Genomic DNA, 20,491 nt, shown 5'->3' on the forward strand with positions numbered 1-20,491 from the left:
TCCATTTCCACAGGAAATGCACAGTTTGCATACAGTTTCTTTCAAAATAAATGTACTACATTGGTAAAGCACCTCAAATTTGTGTTTTTTTCCCCCTCAACAACAAATGCATGTGGTTATGTTTAGCCAACACATGCACATAGTTGGATTTAGGCAACAAAAGCACATGGTTAAGTTTAAAAAAAAAAGAAAAAAATCAAGGTTTGGCTCTGCATTCATGCAGGAAGCAAACAACAGCCTCCCGGGAAAATATTGGTGATTGTTGGACCCATCCACCACTTCTCCCAACTACCCTTCTCAGACTTTTCGCCCCATTAACTTACACTGTTGCGTGGCCGCATTTCCACCTGACGGTTGTTCAGGACCTCATTGTTCAGGAGGTTTTTACCGGGAGCTGAATTATGTGCAGAGGTCTCTTCCTCCCCAAAACAAACAGACCAGGTGATTAAAACTGGTTAAAAAACTGAATAAAGCAGTTTCATATACAAATCAGTGTTTCTCTGATACTGTTCAGCTGTGTTGTGCTCACCTTTCTTCTCTGATAATCTAAGATCCAGACATTTAGGGATTTTTACAGGAAGCCAAATGAGCTAGTGTTTCGTTTGTCCGTTCAGGGCTACTGTAGAAACATGGCAATCTCCATGGATGAGGACCTGCTCCATATGTAAATAAACAGCTCATTCTAAGGCAACAAAAGCACAATGCTTATTTTCAGGGGATTATACACTAGATAAAACATACCTATAATAATATATTCCATCTTTGCCAAAATATCCCTCTAAATCCTTCACACTGGACCTTTAAATTGCTTCCATGTTTTTGTAAAGTTGGTTTTCACACCTAATGCAAGCTGTACTCAAGTACATATGAACTATACTAGAGAACCTACTATACTATACTAGAGAAGTGGATCCGGGCACTGATTGACGCACTATTCATGGCTACAATACGCAGTGTTCACATCAAACAAACTGGACTTTGTGGTCAAGTGTACTCAGAGCCGAGCCTAGGTCCCTGATGTGAAAGCCTCCTTAGAGTCCTTGAGTTATCGAGTGGAGTCATTTTCATCTCTGTTTAAGGCCTACATTATCCACTACTAGCGTACCATACCTGAGTCTCCAATCAAGCTATTGGTGGTTTGTATTGTGGTTCAAGCGGAGGCCAGGTTTGAACAAGAAAGATGAATGCTTGGAATAAAAAGACATACTTTTGCATAAACTGCCTCTGTAAGTCCGACAAAGTTACAAGAGTTCAATGCTAGCAAAGTGTATCACGTTACAAGAATCATATTTTTCTGCACATACACCAACATTTAAATCAATTAATCTGTTTTCACTTGTTCACTTAGGGGTCATTGGTCAATTAATCATTTTGTGGAAAGCCAGAAAGTGATCCTGTGTCAGTTTTCTGATCAATTAATCTTTTAAATAATAAAAAGTTTAAAAGAAAAGCTTAACACGTTTGATTATTAGGTTCTAAAAAGTGAGGATTTGCTACTTTTCTCTGGTTTCAATAATCATAAATGTTATATCTATTGGTTTGGAATGCTAGTTGGACAAAACAAGACATTTGAACTCAATGATTTAATGATTAATCGATCATTAGTAAAAAAATTAATGGCATATTGATCACTAATGAAAGCAATTACCAGTTTATTTTCAACCTGCTAACCTGTCCATCTGTTCTCCTGCCTGTCTGCCCACATCCATGCCGATTCCTCTGACTGTCTATCTGTTTGCTTGACGGTCCACTGTGTCACAGCGCTACTAATGGCCATTGCTGAGCCAGCCACTTTCTAAATGACACCCTCCTCCGCTCAATACAGCTGCCCTGCAGTTACGGTCCTCTTCCCCCTTTTCTTCTTTTCCTCGCTCCAGTCTCCACCACTTCCTCTCATGCACAACACAGTGGCTTCCCTCCCTCGTGTGAAAGAAAAGCACTTTCTTGTCAATTTTCCCTCAATATTTTCCACTCAACATGCCTCATGATGAAAGAACCACCGTCTTGTCTGACACACACACACTTTCATACATCACATATCACCGACTGAATGACTGACTGACAGCGTACGACTGGAGCATCTTCTCCCCGCTGATAGCAGCGCCCTCACCAACAGGATGATTCGTTCATTCATCATTCATTCCTCTCCCCCTTCTCTTTTTCTCCCTCTTCACACCACATCCCTTCCTCTGCTTTTAATCATCTTTATCTTGTTGTATGTGTGTGTGTGTGTGTGTATATGTGTGTGTGTGTGTGTGTGTGTGTGTGTGTTTGCAGCAGAGGTTGGCGTAGCACGTTTCCTCTATTGTAAGACAGAGCTGTACGAAAAACATATGGAAGCCAAATTGAGTTTGGCCTTAGTTTGACTACAGCAACCCTGCCAGACTAAATCCTGGATCAAAACACACTCGTGATCACTCTCATTCTCCACACATATCAGCTCTCCAACCTCTGCGTACCCCAGGTGCCACTTGTATTTAATGTAGTTAAACTGACTTTATTAATTCTCTGCGGAAAAACAGTAGCGCGTGTCATGACCGGATGCTCGTTGTGTCTTTCCTCTGCAGTTTTCTGTCCTTGGACCACACACGCTCGCAGACTTCCCCCCCAAAGTTCATTGGTTAATCAGCCTGGGGTTCCAGCATCCTAAAAGATGGTGGTGGCAACATTTTGGCACTGGCAGCTCATAACTGGATTGCTGTAATTATTCATTGGGAGAGTGATGCCTTCCAGGGGCTGAAGATTGATTAGGTTTGATATGCGACTTAGTGTAATCTGTCTTTGACCAGGGCTCCTGTCCAAATTGGCAGGAATAATAAAAAGAGAGGAAGTTATTTTTAAAGAGAGAGGAGAAACGAGTGAGCAAATGAAGACGGAGGTGGGTGGACAAAGGGAAGAGAGAAAGATTGAGGCATATCCTGTGTCGTGTCTCTTGTGGCGCCCTTTGCCATACACAAACCATCAATCTGCAAACAACAACAGCGGGGCAACCATTTTGTTTACAGCTGAGCGAGGCTCCCAAGCTAAATAAAGCCATTACAACCTTAAAATACAGCACCTCTTATTGTCAGCTTTATTTTGTACTTAGTTCAAAGTGTTAGTTTTCTAAGCACATTTGGGGTGTTTTTTTCTTCTTTTATGCCTTGCTTGTTTTGTCAGCCAGACCAACGCGATCCTCGGTTGTCTCATTTTCCACGACTAAAGTGTGTCTTCAGTTAATCCTCCAGTGTAAGCATGGCAGAACTTAAAAGGCTCTGATTAGGCTGTTGTGTCCCACAGGTTGGCTAGATATAAACTCGTGACACACTCACAGTGCCCATATGTACCCCAGAGACCTCTCTTTGTGTTAATTAAAGGAGTCTCAACTGCAATTAGCAGGCTTTACAATGAGCGTACCCACAGATAGACACATACATGCGCACACATACACACACACACACACACACACACACACACACACACACACACACACACAGAAACAGATACATCCAAACTGTGAGCACTTTTATGGGCCCACAAACACTCTTTACAGTTGCTTAAGTATCACTGTGCCATTGTATTTGGCTGTTAGGTCAGCTACATTAAATTGCCTGCACTGTCTCATGGTGGTCACCTTTAAGGACGTTAAACTGTGACAGCCACTTTTAGCAGTGACGTAAATGGCCAAGTGAGGATTGAATGCTTCTTAAAGGCAGATGACAAAACATATTTGTTTCAAGACTTTTCTGGCATCAACTTAATTTTTGTGGACTTATGCAGGGGTCAGCCTTATTTTGTTGTTTTAAAACTGAATTTCTTAAAAACACCCGAAAGATAACCGCTCGAGATATGTCACTCCTTAAAGGATAGGCTCACTCAAATTACAACATAGAAACACCTAAAACATTTCTTAATGTAGTATTGCGTGGTAGAGAGTTTTCTTTTATTTATCCAGGGTATTAAACTTTTGCAGCCCTCTATGGTATCAAACAAAACTCTTATTTAACTCTATTATACTGAGTTGGAAGCAGAAAATGCAGGTGCGCAAATCTCAAAATCTGAAGAAATAAAACCAAAACTGCCTGCATGACTAGATACTGTACCAGTTGGTTGTATGTTTTCTGGGTGAACTGACCCTTAAAGCTGGGGTAGGCGGTTTTTTTGGTGTTACTGGGCAAAAATTCCATAATAACCTTTCAGCGTAATGTATATGAGGCCACCGCCACAGAACACCTTGCCGGAAGGAGATAGGGCAGCAGCTCCGGAGGTGGATCCCTTGTCAGCAGCCTCAACAACCCAAACCCAACCAGTGCAAACCCCGGACAACCCTGACTCCCCATTGGATCAGCAAACGCTCTGTGCCAACTGTTCCACAAGTTAAACCTGCCGCTGCTGCTGGCAAACCTGCCTGATATGACACCCAGTACTGGGAGGTTTGCACTGTCCAAATTCGAACCACTATAGCCGCCAACCAATATAGTTAATAGCTAATGGGCTAATGGTTTAGCCTTCTGCGAAACATAGCCAAAGGCTCATGGTTGCGGCTAATTAAAGTTATGTTTATGTAGCTAGCTATAGCCTCGACTTACAGTACAACACCTCAAAGGGCTTTACAGGCCTGCAAGTTTGCAAAAAACAGGATGGTAGCTCTCATAGAACTGCCACTACAACGGCATGGTGATCACAATCACAATCGGGATGATTAAATTTAAGTACTAGTACTTGTGTTGGTTATTGTATGAGGACTTGTCTGGTGGAAGGGGCTTGGGACAAAGAATCATGTTTTCTTCCTGTAAGACAAAATATGACGTGTGATTATATAATCTAGTACCAACCAATATCATCCAATAATATCATGACATCCACCCATCAATCAATCTGCAACCTTTAACGGTGCAGAGCTAAGATTAAGTTAGCTAGCTATAGCATGCTACATCGGTGTGCCCTTGTTTCCTCAAAATACTGTGGTTAGAATTTATTTACTTTGAGAAAGGTGGTATCTGTGACAGCTCCAGATTAAACACAAGGTATTTTACAGTGGACTGCTACAGCAGCTTATGTTACACGGAGCATATGATGGACTTTGTCTCTGTCCTGATAGATACTACTATCCCATCGGTGTTACACTGTTGGGGCCTCACTATTATGGCACACACTTTTCAACAATCAAATTAAATTCCTCCCAACATTATATCCTGCCTGCCAGTCCTGTTTCACTTGGAAAAACATCATGATACTGAAGCTGGATATTCTTTTTTTTTTAAGATTATGTTTTCAGGCTTTTTTTGCCTTTAATGAACAGGACAGAGTGAAATGGGGGGTGGGGGGGGGGGGGTGTGTGAGCAAATGGTTGCAACCAGAATCGAACCTGCGACCGCTGCAGCAAGGCATTGCCTCTGTACATGGGGTGCCGGCACTATCCACTACGCTATCGACGGATTTCAAGAATTTGAAATGCCGTCTTATCTGGACTTTAAAGATCTGTTTTTTTGGGCTTTTGCAATGAATTTATGCTGAATCCCATGTCTTTTTTTCCACCTTTAAAGTGAACTTGGTAGAACGAATAGAGAACATTAGTTAAGTTACTGTGAACCAAGTGTGCTCCTCTCTCTGTTAGACCTAAACATAGAGCCGGGGTCCATGGTGGCCAAATGGCCCATCATCCTGTCTCCTTATGTACCAAATTAGACCAGAGCTGTCCCAGTGTGCTCCAGCCTTGTCTACAGGAAATCAAGGCCAGGTGGAACTTAAGTGAATGAAGCCCCACTTTGGCACATTCTAGCTGGGGAGATGGTGGCAAGAGCAAAGCCCCCCTGGAGCTTGTCAGAGGCTGGGAAAGGACACACACGCACAGGTGCGAATACCTCCTCGCTGATGTTCTCACAGGGGCACAAACTCACAGTGGATAGGTGCTGTCAACTCTGTGGCAACGCTGCTTAGCCACTCCACTCCCATATTTACTTATTTATTGGCAGCGATGGCTGCGATGACAGGGCCACTCACTCTCAGAAAGCCTCCCAGGCTCCACGACGTCCCTTCAAGCGGTAGCGTAAAAATTTTAAGAGCCCCAGGCCTGGTTTGATGACTTTGACGTGAATTAGTGTGTAGTCGAGTTGTCGGGTGCATTCAGGGGGCTAACTGTTCTAATGCGTTTACCCGCTCGCCTTTCCAGTGTGTCTGTGTGTCTCAAAGCGAAGCAGAGTGTCACTTAATAATTTAGTCGTTGGTTTCGTCCCCCTCGCCATCCATCCATCCATTCACGGCCCTTTATGTCTTGCCTCTGGGAATGCGGCGGCCATCTCTCCGGCTCTCAGGGAATGATAGAACGAGCAGAGACAGGTGACAGAATCCAGTGTGGTGGTGTGTGAGGACAAAGTGAGAAAGATTGACTGCGAGCGAAAGAGAGGCAGACAGCAGAATGAACATATACGCTCGGAAAGAGACAAGAATTAAAGGAGCATGAGGTGATTTATGAATTATAGGAAGATAATGAACAGCAGCCACTTTTTTGGAATCTAAAAATTTTACAATACAGGTTCATTACACAGAGCCTCACGTCCGTTCTGTCATTAAATCCGTCTCGCGTATTAAAGAAATGTGACGCAGACACGCAAGATGGAATAGACGCCTGTGCCTTCCACACAAACACACACACACAGCTGGGTTTCTGGCCTCTGTGCATGCCAGATGTAGACATTTCTTCTTTCTCTCTCATCACTGTTTGCAGACTAATAGGTTCTTGTTCTCCGTGGAAGTGGTTCTAAGGCGAGAGCGGGAACTCAAAGCCTGCACGCCAAACCTGTGGCTACGGTTATAATAATCAAATAATGTAACTTGGCCACGTGTAAGAATGTGTGTTAATACACGAGAGCTTTCAACAAAGTCTCCCAATGCCAGTGGCCTCCTATATACTTTAATATGACTTGATGTTCACTTAACCCCCCCTTTCCCTTGTAATTGAAACCTGATGGTGGAATAATAATCGTTTTTTCATATATTTTTTTTCTGCTTTCTGCATTCACTAAGCTGATTTTTGCCTGGGCTGTTGGAGAGTTTAGAGGAGGAGAAGGTGCTGCGATGGGCATTACAACCTCTCCATGGGTTCACTGGAAGCTAAAATGACTTTTTTATGTGTCGATTGTTAGGTGTATGCAGAACTTTAGAAAATAAAAAATATATCACTATTGAAGCTGCACTTCCTACTTCTCTCCACTTCATACACGCAGTTGAAAAACAGATGAAGTAAGACAGAGGAGATGGATGTGCTGCGAGTGAGAATTGAAACTTTTTTTTCTCTGATCAAAGTTCCTTGCAAGTCAAGTCCCAAACCAAAACTTAGTTGCTTGTTTGCAAAGTGGTTTTACTACCACAGGATGATTTGTGTGACATTTATTTGGGAGTTTTGTTTGGCCAGGGAGAGTCACAAGTGTTTGTGTGTTTGTCGTGTTGTTAGCGGTTATGCTCCTTGTCATGTGTGTGCCATAAATAAAAGACTCCCCTGGCTAATGTAACCCACATGTTTTTTTGTTCCCACCTCCCTCCCAGCTCAGCATTTGTTTTCAGGGTGGATTCAGATGGTACACAGCTCTTCTGGACCGCCTCTCAACTTTTGTGAGGTCATTCATTTTTTTTATTTTTTATATCAAAAGCAGTCGTGGACTTCCCTGTTACTCACAAAGGCTAACGTGTGATTCCCATTACTTCACTACCTCACCACTTAGCAGATGCACAGCTGGTTACTGATGACCTCTTTCAGAACATTTGGACACACAGTCATAACCAGACATACGCAGCAGACTGATTAATCCCTGTTTGATGTGATTTTTGTCTCAATTCGACATAAATTAGCAATTTCACGTGCCCTATTGGACCAAATACAAGATGACCCTGACCATGAGACGACTCCCTCTTCTCTAACATCTGGTTTTGGAAAAAGAGTTGTCCTGTTGGGAATGTTTCCCCGAGATACTATTAAGAGAAGAGAGTCCGCATCCTTGAAGCGTGAAATATTTCCAATAAAACAAAACGTAAACCCCACCTTCCTGTTGCTTGTTTATCAATCCCATACTCACACTCTTGGAAGTGGTCAGAATTTTTTTTTTTATCTGTTTGCATTTTTTCCTGACTGTCTTTTTGGGCTCGTCATTAAAGTCTTTGACATCATAATTCTTGGCTGCTTGACAGATAATTCGCTTCTGGTTCAATTGCTAGTTTTTACTCGACATCACCAGGAATTTATTTCCTACATGGCAACACAACAAGTTACAGAAGCCAACACAACACTGTCTTGTAGGAATTACCATAACAGCGAATGTGTTTTTTAAGGAAACATAATGCCAGACGGTTAACATTTTCTATCAACCCTAACGAGGAAATATTGTTACTGACAAAAATACTCATACTGAGTTTGTCAGTAAAATGTTCATTGACAATGTATTTCATTAGTTTTCCATCAAAATATCCGGTTAATACAATGTCTGCTTGTAGTGACCATCAAAGTAATAGCTTTTTTATAGTTATGTTTAGGCAGGGCCAGCATTTGAGTGGGGTTAGGGAAAGATCATGTCTTGGTTCAAAACAGAAAAAGTATGCAAGCTGCTTAACATCTAACCGAAACCACATTTTTCCTAACCTTAACCAGTGTTTTTGTTGTCTAAACCAAACTACAGCCGGGACGCAAATTCAGACTTCCTCTAGAGTCAAAGTCCCGCTCTCTGTACACCTGCCCATGACCCTGACCACTTGCTGGTGCAGCCATTGACTGTATAAATGAAGTGGATATAGCCACTGTGAGGTCACCCATTTTGAAGCGTCAATTTTGACATTCTAGCTGCCTAAATTTTGAAGGTCTTTTTGGAGCTAGGTGTGGCCATATTTTGACGAGAGGGTAGAGCTATAGAGGAGCGAGAGATTAATCTGGTTGAGAACCCAGACACCACCCTGATAGCGACTTGTAAATTACAAGGTAGCCTCACCCAAAAGGACCAGTTCTCAAAATATGATACGTGAACCACTGCTGGAACATGAGCTCCCTCTTGTGGTGCGTGGAGGAATCGCCAAAAAGATTTTCAAAAAGGGGCGACCTCCAGTATACCATAGAGTGTGCGCCCCCTATAGCCTGAGTCGTCTTTGGCGGCCTGGGTTCGATTCTAACCTGCAGCCCTTTGATAGTTAGCTTACTACTAAATTAAAGAAATTATTTTAAATATATATATATAATGCTATCAAAATACTACAAATTTTTGAATGAAAATACTAAAAATATGAGATCCATGACTTGTAATTTAAAACAAGTTTTGTGTTTCCTGTCATATTTTGGTTTTGATGTCAGCCTGCTGTGTAGCCACATTCATGATTGGAGCTCGCACTTACGTCCATGATTATTTAAGAGCTACACTGTGACGGCAAGATGCTAAACAGAGGTAAAATGAATGGTTTAAAAAAACAATCATGGCTCTAAATACTATTAGGACTAGTAGGAAGAGAAGTGCTAATTTAGAAGAGAATATTTCCTATAAAATATTAAATAATATAGGTTTACACTACTGTATTTAACATCAGTCATAGCTGTGATACTTGTAGAGCTCAATGTTTTCTGAGGCTGTACATAGTGTAAAAAGTTTGAGACTATGACATACCCTACTTTATGGTCTATTTTACTATAAATAGGACCATAATTTACAAAATGAACGTCATGCTGTATTGACAAAGGCTTGAAACTAGCAATTGAGACCACAAACTCATAAAGAAAATGAGTCCACTGTGGTAATAAATCAAGTGAGAAGTGGTTTAATTTATTGACTTCTATTAAATCGGACTTGTTTTTGCAACCAGTAGAGCAGCCCCCTGCTGGCCATTAGAAAGAATACAGGTTTTAGGCACTTCGCATTGGCTTCACTTTTCAGACCTGGAAATAACCCCTTAGGTGCAGCACATGAATGCAGTGCTTCATTCACTAAATGCTTCATAAAACAGGCAGGGATTACGTTAGCCACCAAAATGTAACGAGTAAAACCAGTTCCGTAATATGTAATTTGTAGGTGAGAGGTTTGGCCATCAGAAGCTCCCATAGGTACAGTAAAACTAGGCTACATAAACACTTTTAGGGATGACTACATCTAAAAGGCACATTATGGACTTGAGGAAACTTGTTGGCCTTGAAACATTTAAGGCTACAGACAACCCACAATGCAACACTCTCTTTCGGAGCCAGTGAAAATGGCATTCTCGCTACTCATGTTGGGAATACGTAATTGTCAAGTCCTAAAATATATTACGACCCCTATGTTTTCAAATGTAATTTCCAGAAGAAATTTGGTCTGCTTTTTGGGCCACTGCTGTAATTTAATCACATCCTTTCTGGCGCTGTCAGTATTTTGTCCCGCCACAACAAACAGCAATCCACCAGCAAACAGTTATGAAGGTCACCCTAACAACCACTGACATTACGCTCTGTTTTATCTGGGCCTCGGCGAGAGGAGAAAGTGTTTCAGTGAGTGTCAAAGGGAGCAGAAAGCTAAAAGAGGTAAAGACGTATTAGTGAGGTCAGAAGGGAAAAGAATCTGAGGGCCGTGAGAGAAGAGGAGTAAAAACAGAATAATGAGAGACGGAGAGATGGGAAGTTAGCAAAGAGAGGAGAAGGACTTTGTCAAACTCTCAGAGCTGGGTTCGGTGGAGATTGGGTTGGTGGTGGTGGTGGTGCGGGGGGGCTGTACAATGGGGGCGCTGGCAGGGTTGCCACAGCAGCGTTCCGGATGGGCAGGCGGTCTCCTCTCAGGGGGTGAGGGGGGGACGTGGGGCTGTCAGGGAGCCTGGCAGGTAGAGACACAACGCCCTGTGACTGGGGGGGAGCACGGGTCAGTGAGAGAGGACAGGAGCGAGGGGATGGAGGCAGTGGAGGGGTGAGGTGGAGGCCTGTCTGATGAGGTGAGAAGAGAGAGAGTAGAAGGGGAGGAAGACATGAGGGAAGTAAATGAGGGTGGAGGAGGAGAAGGAGCTAGAGATGATTAGAAGAGAATTATCCAAGTGTGAGCGTGGATGACTGTGGAGTTAGAGGAGGAAATAAGACGAAGAAAAAGCAGAGGGTTGGGCTCAGGGTGCCTCGATATACACGTCTGTGAAATGCCCTGAAACCAGCCATGTCAATAGGTAAGACATGGAACCCAACCTCTTCTTCTCCTTCTTCTTCTTATTCCCACACAGTAACCCCTTCATCTCTAAGCTTATTGTATCCCTTTCCCTGAAGCATCTTTACTGTGGTTTCACACAGTAAGATTGTGCGACATAGTGCGTAGAATGAAGAGCGCATAATCCTAGAAAGCAGCTAACCAGGATGCTACAGACTACAGCAGAGTGTAAACAATCCCAGTATTCATCTCTGCCATGCTTGAGATCTTCTCCTCAAGTCCTGGTGGGATCTGGAGAGTCAAGTCGAGCAATTAAAAGATGCACAAACTAACTTTTTCAGCGTTCCTCCGCACACTATGAAATTGTCTGCTTTCCATTGATGCCAGAACCCCATTGTGGAGGTCAATGTATTTGGGGTTGAAGTTAAATTTAGTCAAACTCTAGCTGCAAAATCTGGCAGGGAAATCAGGGTAGTGTGCCATGGCGGAGAGGTTCTCAAAGTTCTCATGAGTCAGGGTCAGTTTGTGGAGTCCCAGGCTGTTCTCGTCTGCGAAAAGAAATGCACCACAATTTATATAGAACACTCACAATCATGAGCCAGTAATTTGTGTATAACCCATGTCATTGGGCAGGCTGCGACATGACCAATGCACTAAAGGGAGTAAGGAAGGAAAGTTTGCATAAGGAGGCAGGTTGAGGTGATGAATGGGCCAAATGAATGCAAGACCTGTGTGTGAAACCAAGTGAACTTCAAGTAAAGCTTACCTACGTAACTTTGCATTAAGTGCGTAACTTTGTCTTAGGTATGTATCATAACCACGTCACTTGTGGGGTGCTAATTTGTTTGATATCATATGAGCATTTGTAGGTACATTTTCGTAAGGTATCATATGAGCCGTGGTATAAGGATACATTGGGAGTCCATGTTGGATGGAGGGCGATATGCAAAAAGCAAATGCACTCCAAAATGTCTTTGGTTACATCTTTGTTTGATTCATAGTGTAAACGCTGCTGGTAAATTAATCTAAGGACTGATTTCTTTTCATGGGGACTCACAAGAGGCTGCAATTTTTTTTATTTTTTTTTTGGCAGGCTTTAAACTTAGAATTAATTGTAATTTTTCCAAGTAAAAAATGCCAAATATTCATTGTTTCCAGCTTCTAAAATATGAATATGGACTTGTCTTCTTCTTGTATAATGAAATTGAATTGAATGTCATTGGGTTTTGAACTGTTAGTTGGACAACACCTTGGGCTCGGGGGTTCTTATGATAGGTCTTTCACCAATTCATAAACCAAACCATTGTTGCAATAAGTTAAAAAATGATCAGTTGCAGCCCTAGTGGTGAAATGATGCACTTAATATATGATACAGTACAGTTCATTTTAGGGTGACAGCCCGTTGTGTTATTGTAATAATCCACTAAAATTGGTGTGTGTGTGTGTGTGTGTGTGTGTGTGGTGGGGTGAAAGTGGAGTGCAGCAAAGGTAAAGTAAGGCAGGTCGACAGGTTGCTGTAGGATTTGCTGTAATTTGCTGAGAAGAACAACAGTCTGGTCAGCTCGGTGCCTGCAGGGTCAGAGGTGCATATGTGTACTGGATATGTGTGTGTTTGTTTGGCGCCACATGTGTACCAGTGTGTGTGTTGTTGGTGCTGATAAAATTGTAGTTTTGTCTCCTGACCTCACAAGTGGAGTCTTCCCTTCCTGGAAAAACAAAACTAGCACGTGGAGCACTTTATACATAACATGTGTCATTAGGTCATGAATTGCCAAATAGGCATTAGCAGATTGTGCTCTCAGCTATTAACCTTTTGCTATCCCACGTCACCACAAATACAGTTCAAATCGTAAATGACTCGTAAGACTCAAAGAGGATGCTCTGCTCGTATTTTTTTTAACAAAGGTGCACTTATTAGTGAAAGCCAGATTGCAGTGATCAGTGACACAGACAATCATGTGGCTCTCTATCATTTCTCTCAGACCTTTCGGTGCCCTCAACTGTGTCTCTCTACGTCTTCCTCCCTGTCTCTCTCCCTCCCGTTATCACAAATGGAGGGCTGTTCCTGTCTGTGTCATATGATGTCTTGTGGCCCTTTAGTGGTAGCAGAACAGTGACAGTTCTATCCCAGTGCCATCTGATCGACACGCCATTCCTTGTCACATGCACACACACTGCCTGTTTGAATGTGTGTGAGCATCCTTGCATGACCGTAAATCAGGTCATCCACAGTACAAGCCCTCAGCAATGTGCTTATGTGTCTAGTATACTGTACAAAGGCTGCACTCAGTGTCCACTTCCCACCAGTGTTAAACCATGATTAGTATTGTTTTAGTCGGCTTATTATAAAATAATTTGACCTCGAATGGACAAAAAACTCCGGGAAAAAAAGTTTGGATTACAGAACAGCTGACCGGATGAACTCTCGATGTGTCTTTCACGTAGCAACCCGAAGTGAACCAGTGTTCTCTCGCTGCGTTCGTGAAGCATCCTCCTCAGCAAAGAGACACTCATCGACCTCTCTCTGCTGGCCTTAATCATTTGTTTCTGCGGCACATAATCACCATCACTGCACAAATTATGTTGTTCCTCTTTCCTCTCTCTCTCTGCCCTCTGCCTCTGTCCTTCCATTTGCCCTTGTTTTAGTGTGTAAAAGGCCAATTTCAGTTCGGTTTTGCTCAGCTGTGATTTCATTCCATGAAAAATTATCCCCTTGTAAAAAGAAGAAAACAAAACACAGCCAAATAACACAGAAGACAGGCATCTTAATTATGACTTCTTGATGACGTCTGCATCTGTTTCGTGCTCGCTGTTGTTTGCTTTAACGGGTTTTCTCACTTTACATAGAAAATGAAAAGCAAGGTACTTTGCCTCTCGAGACTTAAAAGCTTCGAAAGGGGAATTGGTTCTCTTGAGACCGGTCAACAACTCAGTGCTGTCACCCCCAATTTCTGGGCTATTTGACCCATTAGATGTCAATGTTTGGGAAACAAACAGGCAGTGCTGAGAGGCTTGATGGCTCACTGATGGAGGGTGCCTCCTGAAACACACTTGGAGGTTAAAAAAAGTGCAACAAGAGGTTGAGAATGTTTTTAGTCTCACTTTTATGTCTTTGTACTTCTTTTACTTTCTTATACCGTGTGTACTATACAGGCTTTAGTTTATTATTATTTTACTTTACATTTTAAGACGATTATTCTTTTATTTGTTTGTGTATTTACCTTGAAGCCTGTTACATCGGAATCTAAACCAAGCTTGCTGTCTTGTCTAAAAACAGTTTAAATATACGTAAAAATCTGAAATATGTACAGCAAAAGCCAAAGAGAAGAAAAAATTAACTGGACAAGTATGACAATTAATTAATTGAAAAATAACAGTATTATGTATAGTGGCCTAAATCCTCTGTTATCAGATTTTATAGCAACTCAAGATGATGCATTGCCAAGAAAAGAATTAAAACAAGGAATGTAGGACGAAAAGTAATAACTTAACCAAAAACTAATTTTATTAGTATTAATTTTTTTTGCATAATTACTAAACCTATTGCTAGATGAAAACGTTCTACTCACATAAAGGCTAGATTGGCAGATTGGTGGTTGTTTTAGAAGCTCTTAAGAGATTTTTTAAAATAACAAACATAAAAAAATATTAAAATTAGTTTTTAAAAAACAAAAACAAGGTGTAATAATACAACTCTCAAGTATTCAGTCATTGCAGAATTATTTTTTCAACATACTGTCGGCATTATCACAAAGATATCAAAGTCTGGGACGTATCAAGCATCAAAGACTGGACACCTGAGAGCTGGATCATGCTGCGGACATCTTGACACTTCTTTATTGTTACTAAAAATAATTGTTGATCTTTTCCTCTTTTTCTGTCTTGTGAATATTTGAACAAATGTGTTGTATGTTTATGAAAGAATCAAATCTCAAATATAACTGAAAGGGCCTATGAAATGTCTGTTCTCTACAAAGGCATCCTCCATTAGCATTTCAGGGATGGGAGGTAACTTATACAATTGTGACTCTGGAAATGTAGGCTTTGCGCTGTAACTCCTCAGTCTTGACAATCCCCTTCTGACTGCCCGGATTGTAGATTGTACCTCAGACTGAGTGTGTGTGAGTCGCTGGGGAATAAGGATGCTATGGCAGAGCTTTAACCTCATGCACACACTCGTATTGATCCATACAAGCCTCAGTGACTGTTGCTACAGAGCAGGCTGCACTCTGTCATACAGGGCTCCCCCTGTCACTGGTCAGTGGCAGCTCAGGAGGACTACAACACATCCCACACCGGTATCCAACCCACACCCATCAGCCTCTGGGGCCAACACACTGCCACCAACCCTGCCCTCTCCTCCCCGCCTCACCCATCCACCCTCACTCCCCCACCCACCCCCTTTTTCTTTCCCTCTTTCTCTACCTCACTTTTCCTCTAATGAGTTGCAACACTGATAACGAGCCTGATGATCTTCCATTGATTCGGCTATCACTTGCTTGTCTGGTAATTGATCCGTAGCTGAGCCTCTAGTTAATTATATGGGCTTCGACACGGACCCCTGCCCCGGGGGGAATTCTTAAGTCCTGCACAATAATAGTTTTAATAAAGGAGCCTGCGAATCTCCTGCATCCTTTTTTTTCCACCCTCTTCCCGCTTCCCAGCATTTTTCATCTTTCTATTTCCTTCTTCCTCCCTGTTTCCCTCTCAAATTTCCCCCATCTCTGTATTTTTACTTCTGTGTCTTTTGCTCCTCGTTTCCTCTGTCATCACGGCCATTACCATCAGCAGAGGCGGGGGGGGGGGAGTGCAATATTGGCAGAGTCCACTCCTCCCTCACACAAATAACAGCCATTAACCAGCCAGGTCAGAAGCTGAGCCACCAGCTTGACTTGAAACACTGAGTGCCACTCGGAGAAAAAAAAACCCCACAGACAAGCCAGAGAGGGAGAGAGGAGGAGAAGCGTGAGCCGGGAAGCAAAAGGGAACATCGGCCGCTAAATTGTCACTTAATATAATTAGCCCAAGCCTTGTGCATTACCTTTTCAATAAGTTGTTAAGAGCGGAGCGTGCTGTGCATGGACAGGAGGTGACACGTTTCACCTTTTACGACAAGGCTGGTTGTGGCTCCTGACAAGGCGCAGGCCACTATGCAAAAAGATAAATGAAGAAAAGAATAGAAAGGGAAGGGGGGTGCAGTAAAAGAAAGACCTAGAAGTGGAGAAAAAATATCACAGGAGACAAAAGCTAAGGAGTGAGATGTAGGCAGGGAGAAAGGAGTTAAGATGTAAATTGAGCTTGAGACAAAAGACACATTTTTTCAAAGTGGTACAGTGAGACACACACTGTATACTTTTCTCTCCGCCAGCAGAAATCCCTTGTACATAACAGTAACGACCGGTGTGATAATCTCAGCAAAGGTTAACAGTATACTGCCATTAGTGCACCGTACAAAATGCTTTTAACAGACGACCAAGCACCTGTCTGCAGCAATTTACCACCAAATTTGGAGTGACTTTATATATCAGAAGCCATTTAATGTAGCCGGGGAGAGAAAGTTCTCTCTCTGTCCCCCTCTCTCTTTTGTTCCTCCTGGGTGGTGGAAAGATCACAGTGACATCTCCCTCTCGCTGCGGACTGAGGCACCTGGTCTGTCATTTCTCTAATGACAGTGGGGTGAAAAGACTTGGGTGGAGGAGAGGAGATGGGAGATTTAAAGGGAAGAGAAGTAAAGGAGGAGGAGGAGGTGGTGGTGGTGGTGGTGGTGGGGGGGATGTCTTCATTGTTTGAGACGTGTCCTATGCTGTGTCAAAGGAAGAATAGATCTCCTTCCCCTCTTTTTTTTTTGGTTTTATCCTCCTGTGTGTCTTTTTCTCTGTGTCTGCCTCCCTTTACTCCTCCATCCCTCATTTTATTCCCTTACCTTTGCTGCTGTGGGGACCAATTTGGCTAAAATGGAACCTCTTCCTCATTTTTTTCTTAATTAAAATCTGAGAGCCTCCGCGGGGGGGTTTCCTCTCTATGTGTGTGTGTACGTGTGTGTGTTCGTATGCATGCTGGTGGCAGATTGCCTGCGTTCCATTAGTCTTTCATTAGAGTGGGAGAAAATCAAACAAAGGCAGTAGATTTTTTACAGATATAACAAGTCTATTGATATTTTTTTGTTTATTTTTGCTTGTTTAATTGCTGCCTTACAAATAGAGTCATTTTCAGCTGAGATTTAAGAAGCTTTTGTTCAATACAATACTGCATTTTTTAATTTTTCAAACAAAGAAACACTTGGTAACAATCATGATGCTTTTCTTCAAGATGTTTTTTGTTCAAGGTAAGCAGCTCTTTTGCTAAGCACCGTGTGTGTGTGTGTGTGTGTGTGTGTGTGTGCGCGTGGTGGGATGGTCCCTAAGGGGAACTAAGTTGCTCCGAGACGTGCTGGCCACTCACAGCCCAAATGGTAATAAGGCAGGGGGACAAACGCTCCCCCCACCTTCTCCTGCTCTGCGATGGCGCTTGCCCCCACCTTCTTCCCCCTTAGTAAGAGGAGGGGTGTGTGTGTGTGTGTGTGTGTGTATGGGTGTGTGAGGAAGCGTGCAGCGCGATGTCATTGAGCATCTCAGAGTGGAGCGGCACAGTTGACTCAGTTGAGCCTGCACCGGCCCGACACACACACATACACTCACACACGCTCGCTTGCTCTCACATGCTCTCACTCTCTCGCACACACACATACACACACACACACACACACAGGCTCAGGCGCTCAGTTCAGTTCCTCAGCGGCTGCAGCGGAGTACAGAGGAGTCAGAGAGAGAGAGGGAGAGAGAGAGAGAAGCAGGGAGAGAGGAAAAGAGAGAGGACAGGCGGCTCGGGGCGGACGTCGAGAGAGGGACACAATCTCAGAGAGGGAGAGAGAAAGGGAAAGCTAGAGAGAGAGAGAGAGAGAGAGAGAGAGAGAGAGAGGAGCGGGAGGCAGGGAGAGCTGGATAGCTGGTGGCTCACTCCCACACCTCATCTTCACTTTGCTGGGACAGGCACAGAATTGATGGTAAGAGACATTCGTGCATTTTATTGGCTCAGCTGTTTGCTGTGAAAGATGCTTTTCATGGGACTTTTTTTTTTGTATTTAGATTTTTTTTTTTTTACTTTTGTGAGCAGATTTTGTGTGAAACTGTTAATTTATGTTTTAAATTTAATTGTAAGTTGGCTATTTTTGGTTAACAGTGTAGCAGATATTTTTAATTTCTTAAGAATATACTTATAATATTAGAGAAAATATGGATTACACTGTTTGTTTTCATCCTTATGTGCATGCAGTGTTGCACATGACAGCTTTCAGGTTGCTCAACTTTTTCTTTCCTCCTCTTCTGAAATTTCTAATATCAGAGCACTGTGTGTGTGAGTGTGTGCATGCATGCAGGTAAATGTGTCTCATTGTGTTTGTGTGCAAGTGTGTGTTTGTGTCCACGCACAAAATGACTGACAGATGGATTAAAGCAAAAACTGAGGCCACGGGCAACATCATGCACCCCTCCTCGCTAATTCCCATACCCCCCCTCTTTTTTTTTTCTTTAACTCCATTCTTGCTCACCTTCATCAGCTCCCCCCCCTCCTCCTCCTCACCTCCATCCTTCTCCTCATCCCTCCTCACCTCCAGTGCTCCGCTCATCTTGCCCTGTCCAAGACGAGGCCCCCGAGGAAATTCACCGCGAGCCCTCTTTTCTCTCTCTTCTTGAGAATTAAGTCCACACACACACACACACACTCCTCCGCCACCAGAGCTGCCAAGAAACCTCACACACACATCTACTCCCTCAACTCCCCTCTCGCTGTTATCCTCCTCGAGAAACAGGACCAGCGCGAGACGGAGGAGAAAAAAAAGAGAGAAGGCAACACGACCCCAAAAGAACCCACCTTCACTGACTTTTTTTTCTCTTCTCTCCTCCTTTACACTCCCACATCCCTCCTGCCCTCCCTCTCTGTCTCTCCCTCTCTCTCTGTCTAAGTCCAAGGAGGCAGAGTTGGATGTGAGAGGCAGTGAGTGCGACACAGTCCCACAAGAGCCCAGCACAGACCCAGAGCCGCCCAGGCCACCTCCAGCTAAGGCTAACGGACCCACCGGCACAGCTGGCGTTTGCACGAGCATCCCCTCCAGTAGCCACAGTAGCAGCAGCAGCAGCAATACCAGCAGCAGCAGCAGAAGTGGTCTGGGTGGCATTAGCATCGTTAGCAGCAGCGCTGAGGGAGCAGGCGAAAGCTCCATGCAGTTCAGCACCAGACCGCCTAGTGCTGAGCAGCCGGGCTTCATGGGGACATGGCAGCAGCAGAGCACTGACAGCAACCTCCTCTACAGAATGTCCCAGCAGGTACGTCAGCTCAGCCTCACATCTCCTCATCCTCTCCATCTCTGCCTCTTCTCTCCTCCACTCTCTCCACATTTTTCACTCAAGGACCAAACTTTAATATTTTGTCTCTTGGTGCATGTTCAGATGTTTGCTGTTGTGATACTTACCTCTTAGTCTGTGTGTGTGAAAGAGTGTTTGTATGTGTGTCAGTAGGTGTGTGTAATCCAGGGGGTAGGAGGGGAGGTTGTGGGCAATGTTTTGTTTGTTTCAAATTAAGAATCCTGACATGCGTTTTTGCAACTTTTTCCACACTTTTGGAGTATATCAAATTTGATGTTGTGTGAACGTCTTCATGTTGTTGTACACACACCATGCCTGAAAGTGTTTTCATTCATGCAGCCTCTGTGTGTGTGTTCCTTTTCATTTTACTGATTCAGTGCATGAGTCATTTTCTGCTCTAAAATATAGGCTAACTAAAAAAAATAGCATATTTTGTGTATTTGTAAAAACGCATTTGAATGCAAAATTTGCACAATATCAGATAACTCGTTTATTTCACCATTTGATGGATTATGCCTTGTCCGGATTCGTTACATACATGCTTAAGTTTCCTTAATTGGTCTAAGAGCGGTGTGGAGTTTAAAAGCAAGCAATAGCAGTGTTTTGGTAACCTCAGTGCCGATAAAGACTTGGGAAGGGGCTCCCCTCTGGGACCGGCTAATTGACTTCATGTGGCCGAGGCAGGAAGCCCCTCGCGCGGCTACAGAGCAGCAGAGGAGCCGTGAATGAACACAGGCTCGCCTGGAAAAGTAATGATGATAACGGATAGCCTGCACCGGCTGAGGAAAGTCCACATTTCCTTCCGACATTACTCGCCTGTTATCGTGGATGTTACACTGAATTTCTCTCTTAGTTTAGTAGCGTCTTCTTTTTTTTATTCCTCTTCAAGTTAGAGTTATTTTTAAGGGACGGGGGATTTTGTGGTTCCGTGGGATAAATGTCAGGCAAGGAAAGGGAAGAGGAGTTTTTGTGTGAGCGTGTATGTGT

The 20,491-nt window shown here is 43.2% G+C and overlaps 1 protein-coding gene across 3 annotated transcripts in view; it reads left to right on the forward strand.

Moving 5' to 3' along the window:
• The window catches only part of bnc2 (basonuclin zinc finger protein 2), a 184,898-nt gene that overhangs the window by 70,900 nt on the left and 93,507 nt on the right, over positions 1-20,491 (forward strand). Inside the window, exons 1-2 of one of the 3 annotated variants that reach the window (XM_078166226.1) lie at positions 17,638-18,147; positions 19,106-19,465. In XM_078166226.1, coding sequence (XP_078022352.1) covers positions 17,701-18,147; positions 19,106-19,465 — 807 coding nt within the window. In that variant the 5' untranslated portion in view covers positions 17,638-17,700. Of the gene's footprint in view, positions 1-17,637; positions 18,148-19,105; positions 19,466-20,491 lie in introns of those variants that run through there. The other 2 variants (XM_033623204.2, XM_033623203.2) reach the window with 2 other exon arrangements.

This window comes from Epinephelus lanceolatus, chromosome 3 (assembly GCF_041903045.1).
Source record: "Epinephelus lanceolatus isolate andai-2023 chromosome 3, ASM4190304v1, whole genome shotgun sequence".
In the NCBI taxonomy this organism is placed as follows: domain Eukaryota; kingdom Metazoa; phylum Chordata; class Actinopteri; order Perciformes; family Serranidae; genus Epinephelus; species Epinephelus lanceolatus.